The sequence below is a fragment of the Juglans regia genome, chromosome 10 (genome assembly GCF_001411555.2).
Source record: "Juglans regia cultivar Chandler chromosome 10, Walnut 2.0, whole genome shotgun sequence".
Lineage (NCBI taxonomy): Eukaryota > Viridiplantae > Streptophyta > Magnoliopsida > Fagales > Juglandaceae > Juglans > Juglans regia.
Genome location: NC_049910.1, coordinates 26,692,639 through 26,712,339, shown reverse-complemented (window position 1 = coordinate 26,712,339; position 19,701 = coordinate 26,692,639). Strand labels below are relative to the sequence as shown.

The window sequence follows — 19,701 nt, the reverse complement described above, 5'->3', positions numbered from 1 at the left end:
TAATAGCCTAGTACGACTTTATTCTTAAAATTAGTATATGTTTATATATAGATCATATAATACAAAGATAAATGTTTGGTTCACAAATAGAAATTACAAACAGTTTTCATACAAACTGAAATACATACCTACTTATATATATATATAGTTTGGTGTGATACGCATTAATTAATTGTAAAGTTTTTTATATTGTAAGATAAATCTAAGGACGTCCTACATGATCAAGTCACGTTAATCTATAGATTTTATATTTGTAATTTTATTTATAGACTTAACATTAATTATCTTTCTACAAAGTCATAAATTATAATTTACGGAGTTCTATAACAAGTGATATCGGTCAGATTCTAGTGTTTAATTTCCTCGAACAAGACCAAAAAAAAAAATTTCGTACGTTTTATTCATCTTTAGAGGTCAGTTTTCATGTAAAGGAATTAGAAAAAGGGGAAGTTAAAAGTAATCCATGAGTTTTCTTCTTTCAAAAACATGCTCTCACCTGAAATTGCTGTGCTCTCTCACTGTGCTAGTTTGTGCTGGTTGTGCAGTGCAAAGGGGTGGAGCTAGCTAGATGTCGGCCTGATCTCCTGCAACTTGTTAATTGATCATGATGTAGTGCTGTGGTTGTTTGTGCTAGCTGCTTTTGTTACTGCAATGGTACTTGTCTTACTTGGATCGAGCTCCCTTTCTGTCTAGCTCCTGCCGTCTTAGATCTCAGCTTGATCTTGTGCTAGCTGGTTTGATGGTTAATTTGGCTTTGAGTTTTGTTGCTGGTAACATGGTTCTTCTGTCTAAGTTGTATTACTTCAGCTTTGTGTTGTCATTCTGCTTTAGCACTTTCAGTTAAGTTGTAAGCTATATATGTTAAATGCAATGCTAGCTAGCTTTCTTTGTGAGGGCTACCTTGCTGCATGTATTATGGCCTCAAAATGCTAACAATTTTAATTTGATGTGTATTAATAGATTATGATCTATACCATGCATACGTATTTGATATATATATATAGAGAGAGAGAGCCTCTTCACGGCTGATTTGTAGCACACGTGACGTTTTTTTTTTTTTAAATCCAAAACCGACCCTCTCTCACCCCGCCCAGCCCCTACCCCCACCCGATTCCCTCTCTTAGCCCACCCAACCCTGCCGTGTGCCACCTGCAGTCCTCGACCACCACCATCGTCAGCGTCCAGCCCCACCGTCGATACCGCTGATGCTCGTGTACTCCTCCCTTGCTGCGCCGTGTACTCCTTCCTCGCCAAGCAACCAATTCGCATTCGGCCTCTCTCCGCCACTGTCGGCCACCCAACAGTGTCATCGACCACCTCACTGGCTCTCCCTCACATCGGCGACCTTCCAGCCACCTTCGAGCTCCCACGCATAGCGTCCTCTCCACTCTCGAAATGGGTCTCATACGGATTTAGTCCCGAAATGCCACCACCCACCGCCGTAAGCCAGCCCAGCCACCACCACCACCACCGAGCCGCAAGACCTCCCAGTAACCCCCACCGCTAAACCCAAGTCAAGGCAACCCCCCATCGCCGCTCAGATCAGCCTAACCCGAAATGGGTCTCCCCCTCTCTTGCCACCACCGTACACCAGCCCAACCACCACCGAGCCTCATGACCTCGCAACAACCCCCACCGTCGAACCCCAGTCACAGCAACTCCCTCCTCCCTCTCCATCGCAGCTCAGATCAGCCCTCGGTAGCAATGGAGTGTTTTCAATTTTTCGAATTTGAGGGGGGAGGGGGGTTTTCGTGGGCCTTTGTGAATTTGTTTAAGGATAAATTTGTCAATTTATTTTGACACATAAGATGTGTTTTGGATGATGCGTGAACAGGGGCTGCTCCCGAGACTTTTTCATATATATATATATATATAATTTTTTAGTATTTAAAAGATCTAAAGATTGAAAAGAAAAAAAAAATCCTAGAAACCTTAATTTCTTGAATTCAAACATTTATCTTTATAACACTAGATCTTCTTAATATTTAGATTAAGAAAATTGTTACTTATTTAATATAAATACCTGAATTTATTGTAGAATTTATGTTCATTAATAGAAACAACAGAACCTTATTAAAAAGACTCGAATTTGTGATAAATAAATAAATTTAATTTATTTCTAAGAAAAAAAATTAGTTCAAACTCGTGCTAATTAAGCTGAGTTCAAGCTCGACTTATATATATAAATATATATATATATATATATATGTATGTATGCTTTGTTTACCTCAAGCTTGAATATTTACGCTTGAAGCTTAATAAATTTAAACAAGCTAGGGTTATTAAGCTTGAAAAGAGAGAAACTATATCTATAAAAGAATTATAAAATTTACTTTGAAAGATAACATTGCTTAATATTGTATATTATAAAAAAGCTAAAATAACATCTTAAAGGAAAAATTCTCTTATTGGGTTATGTAAATGCAAATCTAATGAAGTGTTTGGCTAATAGAGTCTCAAAATGTGCTGCATTGGATTATGCAAATGTAAAATGGATGACTTTTTGCTACAGTAAATTAGTGTTGTGGGTCAAATTTGATAGTCACTGTAGCATAATCAAAAGGAATAAAAATATTTTCTTCCGTGTGAACACTCTCTCTCTTCCCTCAATTTTGGCTCCTATTGAACTCTCGCTTTTCTTTTCCTTTATTCTCGCATGTTCTTCCTCTCCAGCAGCAGCTTGTGTTTCATTGTTCTTTCTTTTTTTTTCCTTTCTTTCCTTTCTTCCAACCGTCATTTGGTTGCAGAAGTTTTTTTAGGGTTAAAATATTATTACTAATTAACATATAATGGATAGAATGGTAAAATATGATAAAATAAAATAAAATAAATTTAAAAAAATAAATTTAAAAAAATAAATTAATATTATTTTATTATTATATAAAGAATATATGATAATCCAATGTGAAAATTGGATTTGAATAGAATAGGTAAAGAGAAAGTCAGGTCATATTAGCTAAAACTTGGATTTCGTTTTTGCTATTCTTAATGAGATTACTCTTATTAGCTAAAACTTGGGTTTGGCGCAGGTCGTTTAACCGAAGAAATTACTTCAGCAAAGAAATAACATTTGTGCTACATGTCGTATAATAGAATCGGGTACACGGAGTCGAAGATATGCGTAAATCCCGTTCTAGAAATAGCTTAAAGAATTTGCACGAACACCATGGCGCTTCCACCCTTGTCACTGAATTCTCGCACTTCTTCTGCTTCATCGGTTTGCACTTGCCCCTTATCCCCTTCTTTCTACAACCTTCTTATCCAACCCCAAAACCATTCTTTGAGCAACCCCAGAAACCTCGTCAGATTCAGAATTTCCTGTTCTGAGCAGACGGTCCAGGTTGATACCCTTCAATCTCGGAGAACCAGATTAGTATCTTCCGAGACCGGAAACACGAAGAGGAAGCCCAGGCCGAGCTTCTTTGAGCAAATCAGGGAGAAATGGTCCCTCAAACTGGGTTCTACGAGAAAGAAATTTCCATGGGAGGAACCTGAACAACGAGAAAAGCTAGAGCAGAAGGAACAAGAGGAGAACCGGGATTTTTCTGGGGCTTCCGTATCTGAATCAGAAGTTGATGATAAAGAGTCGGTGAGTGAGCCAGCGAGTTTTGTTTTATCGAACGTGTTTGTTCCGGCTCCTTGGGTTCATAGAAGTAATACCAAGAATTTTCGAATTGATTCTGAACCAGAAGCTCCCCAAAAGCGTCGTGAAAAAAAGGGAGCTTCTGATGGGTCTGGCGGGCCATTGAGAAATGGTGTTGTTAAAGGAGTTGCTGAAAGAGATGAAAGTGTGGAAATTCGTCAACAAGAAGTTGTTCGTAATGGCGAGTGTGAGAGAGAAGGTGATATGTTTGCCGAAATTCCAATTGGGGTTAAAAAAGGCAAGGAGACAAAGGTGTGGATTGGCAGAAATGCAGTTTCTTCGAAGGAAAAGCCATCTGGGGAAGCTGGAAATTTTGAAAAGAATGTGGCTTCTGTGGATGGTAATAGTGGCTCAATTAGGCTACCATGGAAGAGAGAGGAATGTGGTATGAGGAGGAGGAGCAATACGGAGTTGGCTGAGAGAACACTTCCGGAACATGAGCTGCGGAGACTAAGGAATGTAGCTTTGAGGATGCTGGAGAGGACAACGGTTGGCGTTGCGGGAATTACACAGGCTTTGGTGGATTCTATGCATGAAAAGTGGAAATCTCATGAAGTGGTGAAGTTGAAATTTGAAGGGCCTCTTGCGGTTGACATGAAAAGGACCCATGAGATTTTAGAGGTCAGTGTTTGCACATTTTTTGTTTCCGTATATGTGGAACTATTTTGATGATTTTGGAGCTTCCACACTTATGGTGGCCAATGCTTATCTGAATCACACGGTTCTATATATATGTTCATATTCAAATTGAAGCATGATTTTGATATTTTTGTAACCCCAAGTAATGATAGAACTCAAAAATCTATGGTAAGATGGGATTCTTCATGGCTTTCTTTCCTTTTCTGAAATACGCCTGTCCTGTCTTCTTGTGTTTTATTCTTTTGATAACCAGATATGTGGAGAAATTAATCTTCTAGCATCTTTTGTTAACTATCTTTGTGCCTCTATCAGGCTAAAACGGGAGGTTTGGTTATATGGAGGTCAGGCAGTTCTGTTGTGTTGTACAGGGGAATAGCCTACAAACTTCCTTGTGTACAATCATATACCAAACAAAGTCAGACTAACATAACTATGTTGGAAGATTCAAAGGTTGCTGGTAGTGACACTACACATAACATGGGAGTAGACACATATAGAGCTAGAAAACCTTTTATCCCTGATTCTGCAAAGTATTTGAAGGATCTATCTGAAGACGAACTGATGGAATTTAGTGATCTCGACCATTTGTTAGATGATTTGGGTCCACGCTTTACTGATTGGACAGGTCGTGAACCATTGCCTGTGGATGCAGACTTGCTTCCTGCAGTGGTTTCTGGATATAGACCTCCATTCAGACTTCTTCCTTATGGATTAAGACATTGTCTAAGAAACAAGGAGATGACATTCATCCGTAGGCTTGCTAGAACAATGCCTCCACATTTTGCTTTAGGTACGTAATACTTAATGTACATATTCATGGTCGTATTAACTAAATCATGTTTTCTTAATACTTTGAATTTGCTTAATGTTTGTAGGAAGGAGCAGAGAACTGCAAGGTCTTGCAAGGGCTATGGCAAAACTATGGGAAAGAAGTGCTATTGCAAAGATAGCCATCAAACGTGGTGTACTGAATACACGGAACGAGAGGATGGCAGAAGAACTGAAGGTAACACTTCAGAAACATTATCTGTTATAACATGGCTTAGAAACATTCCTGCTATTTGTATATGGAGTATTTTAAATAGATCTCTTAGGTTTCCATCTTTGCTTAAAAAACCATTAGAGTAGAACGTCAAGTATGGTGGAGCAGATTGCATTGTTTTAAGATAATTATCGTACTTCATATGTGAATTTGATCATCTGGATTATTTCTTTTCTAAAATATTAGATGCAAATCGTCTGCTATTTTATGTATTGAGTGTGCAAAACAACTCAATTTCCAATTGTGAGGTTTTGTTAGTGTGAATGGAGAGATTGGAATTGATGAAAAATGCTAGATATGGAGACTTGATAAGTTGGGAGTGGTTTATTTACTGTGCCATTGATTGATTTCTGTATGTTGTGATTAGTTTTCATATTAACATAAGGCATAAGTGGCAAACTCTATCTTTTCATTTTCATATAACTTAGTGAAGAGGAAGTACGCATTCAATTGCTTGAAATTACTATGCCATCTCTTCATAAATTTCCAGCAAACACACATTTTATGAATCTGATTATGACATGACTTGATAGCAAAGAGATGCTGCCACACATTCTTTAGTGCTCAAGATATGGTAGTCAACTGTATAGTTATGTTATCTTTAAAGGCAGGCTACTGTTCATTTTATTCTTGCTTTCAAGCTTTGAAGACTGTTGGTCCGACTTCTCTGTTCCACTCGCTTCTGTCTTATAGCAATCAGATTGTGGCTACTACCCTAATGTTGACGGTAATCTTGTCCTACTTTTGAAAGTTGCATTTCTATGCATGCAGAAATTGACAGGGGGCACATTGGTTTCCAGAAACAAGGAATATATTGTTTTTTACAGGGGCAATGATTTCTTGCCTCCATCTGTTACAGAGGCATTGAAAGAGAGGCGGAAACTAGCTGATCTCCAACAAGATGAGGAAGATCACGCACGACAAAGGGCCCTGGCCTTAATTGAGTCAAAAGCCAAAGCTTCCAAAGGTCCATTGGTGGCTGGAACACTTGCTGAAACCATGGCAGCAACATCTCGCTGGGGAAACCAGCCAACTGGTGAAGATGTTCAGAAAATGATCAGAGATTCAGCTTTGACTAGACATGCTTTGCTAGTCAGATACCTTCAGAGTAAACTAGCTCTTGTAAGTTACAATGAGACTAAAGCAAATATAATATAAAAATTCTAGGACACAAAAACATTTTCCAGCTCTACTGTCTGGAAGAAAATTCTAAGACTTTTAATGCTCTGATGTATACCTTACCTAATTCTGAATGATCCCAGGCAAAATGGAAGCTTAAGAAGGCTGAGAAGGCTTTAGCAAAAGTGCAGGAGTATCTGGAACCAGCAGATCTCCCTACTGATTTAGAAACCATAACTGATGAGGAGAGATTTTTATTTCGTAAGATGGGTTTGAGCATGAAACCCTTTCTGCTTCTTGGTATGAATATCCACTTTACTTCTTTGCTTGATGATGGTCTCTAGGAGGAGTTAAAAGCTGTGTGTTCTGTTTCAGGGAGGCGAGGGGTTTACGATGGTACCATTCAGAACATGCACTTACATTGGAAATATCGTGAGTTGGTAAAGATAATTGTGAGAGGAAAAAGGTTTGAACAAGTCAAGCACATTGCTATTTCTTTGGAAGCTGAGAGTGGTGGAGTGCTGGTATCTTTAGATAAAACTACCAAAGGGTATGCAATTATCGTATATCGTGGGAAGAACTATCTACAGCCTCAAGGACTAAAACCGAAGAATCTATTGACAAGAAGGCAGGCATTGGCTCGGTCAATTGAACTTCAAAGGAGTGAGGTAACATTATAATAATTTCCTGACCCCCCCCCGTCTTCTTGAATAAATTACATGATTTACGCTTCCATTGAATTGATCTCCCTATTTTTGCAGGCACTTAAGCATCACATCTCAGACTTACATGAGAGAATTGAGTTGGTGAAATCTGAACTGGTATACTAGTGACATTGCTTCACAAGACACATTTTGATATTTACGAACAAAAATTATTAGCTAAAGAAATCTTTGATTTTCTGTGAGGAATTTATATGTTCTGCTGTTGATTTCAGGAAGATTTGAGTAATGGGAAAGACATTGATGCCTCAAAAACCTTGTACTCAAGATTGGATGATCCCAATGTTTCTGATGATGACATGGAAGAGGTAATTGAGAACTTAGTTCCAACCCAATAGACCTAGCATTTGTCTGCAGTGTGGGGGTCTTGTCATATTGTTGTAGTAGGATCCTTTCTTTGAATCTCGTCAGATTAAATTCCTTATGTTGGGTGAGTTTTAGTTTTATCTTAGTTTTTTATTTCATGGACTCAGGACAAAGGGGAAGAAGCATATCTTGAAATATATGACGGTGGTCGTGAAGATATCAATGATCAAAATATGTAGTTTCGACGAGTTTAATCCTCCATTATTTTCTTGAAGATTAAGCATTGCGGATTCTGAAGAAAATTCATTAATTACCGAGGTCAAGCATTTTACGAGATGGTTACAAATATGATTGCAAATGCTTGTTAATGGAGAGCTTGTCAAACATATTTTTCATCAACTTAGATCGTCAACGGTTGATGTAATTCGGCTGCTGGGGCACAAACATTGTTTTGTAAAATCAGCTTATTGGCAGCTGTAAGTGCTAGGAGTAAGATAATCATAACATTATCACCAGATTTTCTTTCTATTTTGCTACTGCTAGGACACATTGCTGTATATATATTGATTCGCCAAAGTTTTATTAAGGAATCAATATGATGTTCATCTTCTCTTAACACAATTTTCATCTTTTTTTTATTGTTTTGTAAAACTGTCATGGAGTTTTACAAACCAGTGAAACGCACCGTATAACCAAAATGCAAACTCTACAAATAAAACGCACCGTTCATGCCAGTTGCTAAACTCTAAGATGAGATGAGATGGTTTCATCTTACCTATGTATCCAAACGGGACCGGCACAGAAGTATTTAGCTAGTGGTACGACCTTGTTCTGTCACAGAGGCGTCCTTAATAAAATCCAAAACAACTGAGGCTAAATATCCTTGATGGTGAACGTATCCATGATCGCATCCTCCAATAACATGTAATTTGTGGTTAGGTATGATCTTGTCAAACTCAAATGCATCCAAAGACCTGACGATTGTATCATGCGATCCATGGACGGTGAAGACCCTGTGCAAAGAGAATTGGTAAAGAGAAAAACAGAGAGTATTGGTGACTCTATACAAAGCACTTTATCACATATCAACGACGGTCAGAAATGCACATATGCATGGTGTGTTGGCCCAGTTTCACTCTACAAAATAAAATCAAAAACACCATTTGAAAAAAGGGTACACCAGTAAACGTAAAATATACTTTTTAATATTATGCAAAAGGATCAACAAAAAATTCCTAGTAGCAAAGGCAAACAACAAACAGGTACAAAGCTTGAGCTAAAGAGTTTTATCCCTAAAGTAAGTTTTTTACAAGTATTATAATGTTCAATGATTTTGTCACTATTCTCCTCTCAGGACCAGAAGGTATTTCCCTTCCCCTTAAGTTCGTGATGTTCAAATAGGTCAGGGGATCAATCCCATGTGATGCAGCATTTATTCATCAAAAGCAATTCCCACAGTATGTGCTAATCAGTCTACTACATATTCATGGGTCATTATTCAGGTTTCAAATGAAGTGTCAAGAAGGTAATAAGTTTTGGGAACCAAGAAAGTGGAAAACAATTAATAGGACGTTAGATACAAAAAGAAAGTGCAATAGGATTTGACTAGGGCACAATATATAGCAAAATAAGTTAGCAGGAAGAAATATTCCAAAATCTGAGTTCTTCCCTCTTTAATCAGTTGGTCTATTTAGTTACACAGATGTAACGTAAGAATGAATGGACAAAAAGAAACAAACGAAGCAACTTGTTTTAAAGTGAGACTGATGCTAGCTGAAGCCATGTCCAAGGTAAGGTTAAATCCCGGACTTATATTGATGTGCATGCAGCTCCACCATTTGATCTTCCTTTGTTAAGCATCAAAGACACAGAGATGAAAATTTTGTATTGGAGGCAACCATCAAGTGGGATAGTAAAGTTAAATATAGATGGATGTTGCTTGGGTAACCCAGGAGAGTATGGTGCTTGTGGGATAATTCGGGATGCAAAGGGAAAATTAGTTGGGACTTTTTCTCAGTACTATTGAAAGAGAAAAAATACAAGGGCTGAGTTTTTAGCCCTTCAGGATGGACTCCAAGGTGATTGTGGACTGGCTGCAAGGGCAGAATTCACTTCCATGGCTCTTATGGAAGTTTGAGGAGAAGTTGCTGGGCCAAGGCATTCTGTTCACTCTGCAGCATTTATTAAGAGAGGTGAATCAAGTGGTGGATTAATTGGCCAAGATAGGAGCAAAAGGGGTCTTGAGATTGTTACCCAGGGGTGGGAACTTCAACATTAGGCAAGGGGCATTTTGTTAATTAATAAAACTGGGCTCCCTTATATTTGTAAAAATTCACTATAGGATGTACAGATAGAGGGAAGATGATCCTTTATGGTTTTTGTTTTTGGATTGGCTGGTGATATAATCTGTAACAAGGTTCCGTCCGCCATAAGTGAGGATTTTTCAATAAATTTACATAGTTTTCCTTAAAAAAGAAGAAGAAAAAATATTCCAAGTAATTGAGTTTTCACATTAATACGTTAAGAATAGTATGTCTTCATAGCACATGATAAACTTGGTTAAACGAGAAATAAAAGAACAGGAAAAAGCAAAATGCCAGACAAATTTTTTCCTCACCTGCATTCTTTGTCAATCTGAAGACATGCTTCATGCATATTTGTACTCAGGCGATCCATTAAACTTTCCTCAGTCACACGGTAAATAAAATCTCCTACAAAGCATTGATGTATAAGTCAAATTAAGTTTTCAATTCACTCGCATTGTGCTTATTTCTTTCCAAAATCCCAACAGCAGAAAATAAGCAGTTTTGGATGTAGTTTCTCATTGAAACTGGAATGTCCTATCGAAAATTCTCTTAAAAATTGAACAAGAAACTTGAACATGCCAAAATGTTGAGGCAGAAAAGCATGTGAAACAAGTATGAAACTGAAAGATTTTAGAAGACCAAGTATACGTGATCATGTTGGATATAAACTAACAGGTACCTTGTATACTTTTTACATCAATGAATCCATGCTCTTTAATTCTTTGCATAAAAGATTTTCCCAGGCGTTTCTCAATGCCTCCTGTCAGATCATAACGGCCAGAAACATTGACAACTTTGTAGACATCATGGTACTTAGATGCATACAGTAGTACCACATTGCCTCCTGCAATTTTTCAGTGAGCAATAACGTTTTTAAGTGCTTTCAAGAGTGGAAACTACACCCAAAATAAGACCACCTAATGAAGCCAATACATACACTGATACAGAAGTGAAATATTAACAGAGTTTAGGGTGAAGACTAGGAAATGTATTTACATAATTAACAGAGCCTTGTGAGATTTGAAGTGTAGATGCAAACTAATGAACTTGAATCAGAAGATCACAAATTGATAATTTCTTGTTTCGTTGGGTGAATTTTATAACAAGTTTTTATTCCACACCAAGTTAATCTACTGTGCATTTCAGAAGATGAAGTAGGTAGAAATCATTCAAATTTCCTACTATAGAGATATCCCATAAGCAGAAACTGGAGCAAAATTATCAGTGTCAGTCTGTGCATGCATTGATAGCCACCACCAGAAACATCTACCCCCAGGCCCCTTGATCCATCCCTCTGCAAGCATGTAAAGAATCAATACCACTGCCATGTGAACAATAACACCACTGCTGCAGCCACCACCACCACTACATCCACCACCCATTACCTCCCATGAAATTCAGCCTGATGCTTCCCCTTTATCACTAGTAGCATCACCAAGCAAAATTTAGAAGAAACATTATTTAAGTCTGGCTTCTATCCGAAGAACATTATCACAGCAAATGGAGAGAGAGACAGAAAGAGAAATAACTCTTGATTTGGAAATTAAAAGACTCATACAATGTAAATAAGGTAAACGAAGTCGTTGGCAATTATGATGAGTGGGAGAAAATAGAAAGTGTTAAGTGGGAATTCTTCCTGTAAAGGACAAAAAATGTCCATCTCTCTTCTTTCTCCTCACTAAACATCATTTGCGGACTAAATCTCATAGACTGACAATCACAAATAATCTAGCATACCTTTACTATGCCCGAGAATTGCCCTTATAACACGGTTTGCTGCAGAGAAGTATTGGATTACAGAACGCAAGTCCTCGACCTCTCTCCAATAGTTACCATACTGAAAGGAACCTTCACTTTCACTGGAAAAGCATAATAGAACATTTTTTTTTATAAGTGCATAATAGAACATTAAATCAACATAAATGAAATTGTGAGGTGTAAGAAATACCAAGATTGACATTCAAAACTGGACCATGTACAACGGGTTTAAGTGCCAAAAGAACATCATGACTGAAATGGAGGAACAAGCCCACATAAATAACATAAATGCAGTGGAATCTCATTTTCTGCAGTACATACTACATAGGCCTCAAAATTGCTGGCCAGGGGTTTATGAGCTCATCAATCCAAGTTATTGCATCTTACATTAAGAACCAATGGCTTCTCATTTGGTTAGGATTTTTCTTGTACCACCGTAAAACAGCATAGATAACATGGAAACTAGAAGTGTGAGACGGAAATAATTATTTGGAAACAAATCACTAAATTAAGATGATGGATTCCGAGTTTAGTTATTTTTTATGAATCCATGCAACGCCCAATATGATGTGCACTAGCTTGTCAGTTAATAAAACTATGGCTGAAGGCAACAATGCAATTCAAAGAAAGTTTTGTATTATCTCAAATTTTACTTCTAGATGCTTTTCTGATTAATGAAACCAGCTAAGAACCTCGTTAACTGGAGGGTCAGAATTTGCATTCAAGTACCTTTCACATCACATTGTCTAGCCATCCACCGTTACAAATTAAATGCCTCCCTCTTACTACAGTAGCTATGCATAAACCACATATAATTATGTAAAGACTGTGTCCAAACAATTACAATATAAAGAAAGTAAAAGTAAAAAATCTCTAAAACCCAAGTGGTTAACATCCCGAGGTTCTACCAGCTTACCCATTCCCAGCGAAGTCAAAGCGGACGGCAGTTATTCCTTCATTTTCCAATGCAACAGCAAGATTCACCATAGTCTTATTTTCCTGGAGACAGAAAAACATAAGCTCTACAACTTTTCCCACAACGAAGCCAAGTTATGATGAATGCTTATATATATATATGATAAGTAAAAATATAGTAATTCAAGTAAATAGGATTTAAACATATATACAAAGTTACATCCAACAATCAAAATCTTGTGGAGAAAAAACAAGAATAATCTGCAAAACATTATTGATTTTTGGAAAATATCAAGTATGAGAGCATATAATCAAACTCAGAGGAAGAAAAACTAATTAAAACACAAAGAAGAAAGGGACCACTTTGAGTGTTAGAAGCACCAACCTTTGAGGACCGAAAACCATGGCATAAGATTACAATCTCCGGAGATTCAGTTTCATGCAATACGCCCACAAGTTTTTCACCATATTTGTTTGGTATGATGATTTTCTTTTGAATTACTGAAAAAATGCACTAAATTGATCAGAAATAAATTCTTCATCTGAAATATACTTGATCCTTAAATTTTGGTTTACGTTCAGTTTTTATCCCTGAATAATTTAAAAGGTATCATTGTCCTCCTTTCACCCATCAATTGTACATATCATTTCCAACTATAAATGTGGTGCCACAGATATTCTTTTATCCATTAACCGCCATTGAAAATTTACATGTAACTGGTGGGAGGCTGATGTACCAGTACAACAACCTTCCTTCAGTTACATGTAAATTTTCAATGATGGTTGACAGATAAAGGATTAAAAATGTTACCTTTTAAATTTTCTATTGACAAAATTGAAGTATTTTAAATTTTAGGGACAAGCTTGAAACTTAGGCTAAATTTCAGAAACCAAGAATGTATAACTGACCCATTGTTGCTCCTAATTTTAAAAGCTTTCTTCTAACACCTCAGGACAAGAAGAAAAAATAAATAAAATTTTAACCATAATGACCAACCTGAAAACCAAGCCGAACACTATAATTATTTCTAAACTTCTAGCCAACACACATTCAGTTTGTAAATAATTAGCCAGCTTATGAGCCAAGCAGGAGGATCAACATAAAAATGAAGCAGCATTTTTGTTGGTTCTCAGCAAACCCACAGCAGACTCGACCCCTATAAACTTTTATGAAGCACAAAGAACATGACACGGTAGTAATCCTCAATCACTCATACATCTTCGTCATACAAAATCTAGCATAAAAACCATGCATAGAAATTCCCTAGAGTTCTTGACCAAAATCTATTGCCTAGAGTGGGAGAGAGAGAAACACTGAAGTAAGCCCTCACAATATTTATTGAACATTTAATTTTACCCGAGAAATTCACTTGGAAAGCTATAATCATTATAACTTTCTCAAACTCTCACACAACATATAATAAACAATTCAACTTTTTCAAATCTCAAAACAAAAATGATATTAAAAAATAATATTCTAATAATATTTTATTCAATTTTCAATTTTAAACTTTCATCCCATCTCAACTCACTATCCAAACCTCTCCTAAATATTGTGCAGTTCACTTTCATGTGTCCTTCGTATTCCACTCTAGGCCCTAGAGTTCATTCGGTCAAGAACAGGATCCAAATCTGAAAACCATCGGTTACCATTTTAGGTCTCAAATAATAATCCATGATATAAATTCATTAACATCTAAAGGCGTGCATTTGCTATCATTTGCGAGTGGGTCATGCTTACTTTCAAGATTTGTTAATTTCCATACAGGACTATCAATTCCAAAAAGCCAAGAAAGAAGTCTCATTCACACACAAGGGAATACATGCGCAAATACATTCACGTATCGATATTCATGAACGAGATAATGAATTTTGTTACCAGGGTCTTGTGCAGCCAGGGCCATCCTCAAGTTTCCACCGTGGCGGTGATTGCCTGAGGAGATGATTCGCACGTGGTTAAAGGAAAATCTAGGTGAGGAGTTTCTTGTGAAAAATAGTGAATTTGGGAGGACTGGGTTGAAATTATGCACAAGCGTTTCCATTGCCGAAGCGAGAGAAAGTAAACTCACAACCTCTGGGATTCGCTTGCCTCAAAAACTTCAGAATCTCCGTTTAAGTACGGAGGCTGACCGGCATCATCGTTATTGTGATCCTGTCCAGCTCGCCGATATATCTATTCTATTATTATTATAATAATAAGTTTCTATCCATGTCGACAGTGATTTTCTTGTCCTTCGTATATAATCCGTGTTATGTAATTATTATTTTTTATTCTTTTGTGTCCGTTTATATGAGAATATAAATATCTTTTGAGTTTTTTTTTTCAGACTTGCATCAGTGGGTTAGTAAGTGTCAGTGCATCATTTTAGTTATGGAAATGGGAATGGTTTTGCTTGTATCAGTAATTTTGTATCTCCGTTGAATACTTGTGTTAGTGCAAATTTTTTTTATGTACTTTCGTTTCTCTATTTTTCATTATTATCCCTATATTTTCAGGTGAGGGGATGTTTTCTCTATCTAGTGCAGTGATATTATCTAAGAATTTGAGAGATACGCAAATCCCTCTCTCTCTCTCATTCTTGATTCTCTCTCTCCTTTGAGATATCTCTCAACCTAACATCCTCTCTCTCTCTCTCTCTCTCTCTCCACCTTATGGCCCTTGTTACTATCAACAGCCATGGATCACGGTAGCCCCCAGTGACGTCGTGCATCGCCTCCAACCACCAGATGCAACCCCCTCATCCCATAGCTCTCTCACTCCTCAATTTCTCTCATTTTCACTCTCAGCAGCCACTAGTGACATCGGTGCCGCTTCCAACCACCAACTTAGCCACCCACAATAGCAACGCCGCCAAACTCAACCCCCTAAACCATCGAAGTTGTGAGACCCAGTCACAACACCTCTCTCTCCCTCTGTTTCTTTCATCTCGGTCACAACCTAGGCGATTTCTAGCACCAACACCAAGCGTCCGCCTCATGTCAGGAAGCTCATTTCTATAGATCTCTCTCTGACAGCCTCGCACTCTTTGTATCTCACTCCCTGTTTCTCTCTTCCTTTCTCTCAGCTCTCAGCAACGTCACACGCCTCCATGTTGTAGTAGCAGCTCCATTGTACCAAGCCACGTAGACTCCCTTTCGCTATGACCCAACCCCCTATGTTGAGACTACCAGAAAAGAACTTTCCACTACCCCTTGACACGGACTCTCCACAACAGAATACGCACTACATGGATACTGCATGGACAGCTGCAGAGTTGGCAGAACGTGGACGTGAATATTCTTCTGTTAGTTAGTTACAATTGTTATGAGCTGTAAACAATATTTTCCTTGTTTTATATTTCATTTCTTTTGTATATATATATATTAGTCGATAGCATACAGAAAATATATGAGAATATATTTCAACTTTAGACATATTCTTCCTCTGTTTTCTTCTGCTACGTAATCTCCTTCATGGTATCAGAGAGCCATGAGCACTGATTCTTCCTCATCTTCCAATACTTCACCAGAGCAAAACATGCAAAACCAAAACCCTTCAAACCCTGAATCCAACCCTCATCATCCTGCAAGTCCTTATTTCATCCAACCTGGTGAAGGAGCTTCTTCTCTGTTAGTTCCCGAGCTGTTGACAACAGAAAACTATGTCACCTGGGCACGGACCATGCGTCGAGCTCTCAATATCAAAAACAAACTCGGTTTCATCGATGGTAAAATCACTAAACCCACCAATGCATCTGATCCTCTTTTTACGGCATGGGAAAGATGTAATGATATGATAATTTCTTGGATTCAACACTCTGTAAGTATCGAGCACAGACCAACTATTGCACATGCTGACAATGCTGCTACCGTATGGCATGACCTTTGTGAACGATTTTCCATTCAAAATGCACCACGCATTTTTCAGCTTCGGAAAGCAGTTTCTACTTTGATCCAAGATGATGATTCTGTGAGTATTTATTACAATAAACTCAAAGGATATTGGGATGAACTAGAAATATATGAACCAATGCCTCTATGTACATGTGGTTCTGTCAAGATCCTGGCAGATTACCACTACCGGAGTAAGGTTATGCAATTCTTAATGGGGATTCATGACTCTTATGATAATATTCGAGCTCAAATCCTTCTTTATGACCCTCTTCCACCGCTCAATCGTGTTCTTTCCTTAGTACAACAGGAAGAAAGGCGTCGGCAACTGCATTCCCTTCCACTTTCCACACCTGTTGCAATGATCACTAAAGGACCAGATCAGAGATTTCATCCAAACTCACGGAGAGACAAACTTTTCTGCTCACATTGCAATATTTCTGGCCACTCCTTGGAACGCTGCTTCAAGGCCAATCCTGGTCTCCCGGTTTGCTCACATTGTCACATTCCTGGACATACCAAAGAGAAGTGCTACAAACTTCATGGATTCCCCCCTGGACACAAAAATTTCTACAAAAACAGACCAGTTGCTAATCATGTTTCTTTTGAACAGGAACAAGTCAGCAATACTCCAGCCATTACTCAAGAGCAATATAGTCGTTTAATTGCCCTGCTCCAAACACAGCCACCTGAAGCACATGTCCCTGCTGCAAATCAAGTTCAAATGACTTCTACCTCTACTTCTCAAGATGTCCCTCCCATGTCTGGTATCAACATATGTTTTTCTGCACAAACACACACTGCTGCACAATATGTTGCTGCACCGTGGATTATTGACACCGGAGCTACAAATCATATGATTTGTAGCCCACGGTTCTACACTCACATCACTGCTACAATTTCAAATGCAGTAAGATTACCAAATGGTAACTCTGCCTCAGCCACTCATGTTGGCGATGTTCAAATATCAGAAAATCTAACTCTAAAAAATGTGCTTTGTGTTCCCACGTTTTCTTTTAACCTCATCTCTGCCAAGTCTTTAGCTCAAACCTCCAATTGTTGCCTAATTTTCTTTTCTAACTCATGTTATATTCAGGACCTTTTCTCTTGGACGACGACTGGGCAGGGTAAAGTGAAGGATGGCCTCTACCATTTTCAACACCAGAAAAGCTCACCTAATGCTTTAACTTCTCATCTTCAAACCTTACTTCATTTTACTTCTGTTAATACTGCTGCTACTACAAACTTTGATGACTTTACTTTATGGCATTATCGGCTAGGACATAGCTCCTTGACTGAGCATGTTTTGAAAGAAGTTTATGACATTTCTAATAGACCTAAAGCTCATACCAGATTCCTTTGTGATATTTGTCCACTTGCAAAACAACATAAATTGCCTTTTTCAAACACTGAGAACAAAGTCACAAAGCCTTTTGACCTGATTTCAGTAGACATCTGGGGTCCAAATAATACTCAAGCTCATGATGGATCCAAATATTTTCTCACTATTGTAGACCAATTTACAAGATGTACATGGATTTACATGTTAAAAACCAAATCAGAGGCACGTATTGCTCTTCAAAATTTTTGCTCCCTTATTGAAAATCAATTTGAAACCAAAATAAAAATTGTTAGAACCGATAATGGGGGTGAATTTCAAATGCCAATATTTTATCAAACAAAAGGGATCCATCATCAACTTACTTGTGTTGCCACCCCCCAACAGAATGCATTAGCCGAACGTAAACATCAACATATTTTAAATGTGGCAAGGGCCTTAAAGTTTCAATCTGGTTTGCCCATAAAGTATTGGAATGAATTTGTCATAACAGCAGTATATTTGATCAACCGCACCCCCACTCCCAACCTTAATTACAAGTCTCCAATTGAGCTCCTATATCAAGTCAAACCTATATACTCCCATCTTCGAATATTTGGCAGTTTATGCTATGCTTCTACACTTAGTCATGCTAGAACTAAGTTTGAACCCAGGGCCCGAAAATGTGTGTTCTTAGGCTACCCATACGGTGTAAAAGGATACAAGCTGCTCGACTTATCCACCAATCAGATTTTCATTTCACGAGATGTGGTATTTCATGAAGCTATCTTTCCCTTAAAACAACCACAATATTCCAAAACAGATTTTGTCTTTTCTCACAGCCTACCAGAAAAGAACTTTCAGAATATTGAAATAACCACATCTCTTGAAAATTCTGCTCCCTCAACCGAAACCTTCACTCCCCTTCTCCAGCTTGAAGAACAAGATCATGCTCCTATCCCTTCTTCATCTTCTGATTCTACTTCTCATCAAAACATTCTCCGCAGGACAAATAGAACTCGAAGAGCACCTGCTTACCTACAGGATTTCCATTGCCAACAGGTTGCTACACTTGACCCTTCTCAGTCAAAATCCGAGACTCAAGGTTCCTCCCTCTCCAATGCTGAAGGTTCAAAAGTATCATTTCCTTTATCTGCTTCACTTTCTTATAAATCTCTTTCACATGCTTTCAAGGCCTTCACTACTTCTATCTCTTTACATACTGAACCTACTTCCTATACTCAAGCCATCCAAGAACCTGTTTGGTGTAAGGCAATGAAAGAAGAACTCGATGCTCTTGAAAATAATGGAACTTGGACTATTGTTGATCTACCTTCCCACAAAAAAACAATTGATTGCAAATGGGTCTACAAGTACAAATTTAAGGCGGATGGGACCATCGAGCGAGCTAAGGCTCGCTTGGTTGCAAAAGGATTTACGCAACGAGAGGGGATTGATTTTCATGACACCTTCTCACCCGTTGCTAAGTTAGTTTCTATACGTTGTCTCATTGCAGTTGCAGCAATTAAAGGATGGGATCTTCAACAGTTGGACGTGAACAACGCTTTCCTTTATGGAGACCTTGATGAAGAAATATACATGCGCTTACCTCCTGGTCATTCATCCTCAAATTTGAACAAAGTGTGCCGATTACAAAAAAGCATCTATGGTCTCAAACAAGCTTCGAGGCAGTGGAATGCCAAGCTTTCATCTTCCTTAATTGAATTTGGATTTGTTCAATCGAAGGCAGATTACACCTTGTACACCAAGGCTACAACCACATCTTTTATAGCACTTCTTGTCTACGTAGACGATATAATCCTAATGAGTTCCGATCCTCAATCCACTTCTGATGTCAAAAGATTCTTGGAAACAAAATTTAAAATCAAAGATCTTGGAAGTCTTAGATTTTTTCTTGGTATTGAGGTAGGGCGCACAAAAGGAGGTATTCAACTTTGCCAAAGGAAGTATGCTTTGGACATACTTGCTGAAACTGGATTGTTAGCTGCAAAGCCATCTAATTTGCCTATGGAGCCAAATGTCAAACTAAGTAAAGATGAAGG

At 38.0% G+C, this 19,701-nt stretch overlaps 2 protein-coding genes across 5 annotated transcripts; one reads left to right on the top strand and one right to left on the bottom strand.

The window, feature by feature from the left end:
* The first annotated feature begins 3,145 nt into the window (after positions 1-3,145).
* Positions 3,146-8,084, top strand: LOC108995165 (CRM-domain containing factor CFM3, chloroplastic/mitochondrial). Its single transcript, XM_018970664.2, has 9 exons — positions 3,146-4,264; positions 4,595-5,072; positions 5,158-5,288; positions 6,096-6,446; positions 6,587-6,743; positions 6,819-7,111; positions 7,205-7,264; positions 7,381-7,473; positions 7,639-8,084. Exons 1-9 carry the CDS (start codon positions 3,167-3,169, stop codon positions 7,708-7,710), a joined length of 2,733 nt encoding a protein of 910 aa, XP_018826209.1. The 5' UTR covers positions 3,146-3,166; the 3' UTR covers positions 7,711-8,084.
* Positions 6,323-14,630, bottom strand: LOC108995166. 4 transcript variants are annotated; one of them, XM_035694544.1, is made up of 8 exons: positions 14,330-14,611; positions 12,836-12,951; positions 12,452-12,534; positions 11,515-11,636; positions 10,457-10,621; positions 10,089-10,182; positions 8,247-8,484; positions 6,323-6,425 (listed from the first exon to the last, which is right to left on the bottom strand). In XM_035694544.1, the coding sequence occupies exons 1-7, from the start codon at positions 14,490-14,492 to the stop codon at positions 8,280-8,282; spliced, it is 948 nt and encodes a 315-aa protein (XP_035550437.1). In that variant the 5' UTR covers positions 14,493-14,611; the 3' UTR covers positions 6,323-6,425; positions 8,247-8,279. The 4 variants fall into 4 exon arrangements, with proteins under 4 accessions (XP_035550437.1, XP_018826210.1, XP_018826211.1 ...); XM_018970666.2 differs by lacking the exon at positions 6,323-6,425 and having other exon boundaries at positions 8,027-8,484; positions 14,330-14,383; positions 14,523-14,621; XM_018970667.2 differs by lacking the exon at positions 6,323-6,425 and having other exon boundaries at positions 8,027-8,484; positions 14,330-14,383; positions 14,520-14,611.
* Between the last annotated feature and the right edge of the window lie 5,071 nt (positions 14,631-19,701).

Bases quoted from the DNA above. Each gene is read 5' to 3' on its own strand.
- LOC108995166 (XM_018970665.2), bottom strand. From the start codon at position 14,492: ATGGAAACGCTTGTGCATAATTTCAACCCAGTCCTCCCAAATTCACTA. The intron at 12,952-14,329 runs GTAACAAAATTC...GCATTTTTTCAG, and splicing joins CCTGGCTGCACAAGACCCTG to TAATTCAAAAGAAAATCATC. The intron at 10,622-11,514 runs GTATGCTAGATT...GAAAAATTGCAG, and splicing joins AATTCTCGGGCATAGTAAAG to GAGGCAATGTGGTACTACTG.
- LOC108995165 (XM_018970664.2), top strand. From the start codon at position 3,167: ATGGCGCTTCCACCCTTGTCACTGAATTCTCGCACTTCTTCTGCTTCA. The intron at 4,265-4,594 runs GTCAGTGTTTGC...TGCCTCTATCAG, and splicing joins GGACCCATGAGATTTTAGAG to GCTAAAACGGGAGGTTTGGT. The intron at 6,744-6,818 runs GTATGAATATCC...GTTCTGTTTCAG, and splicing joins GAAACCCTTTCTGCTTCTTG to GGAGGCGAGGGGTTTACGAT.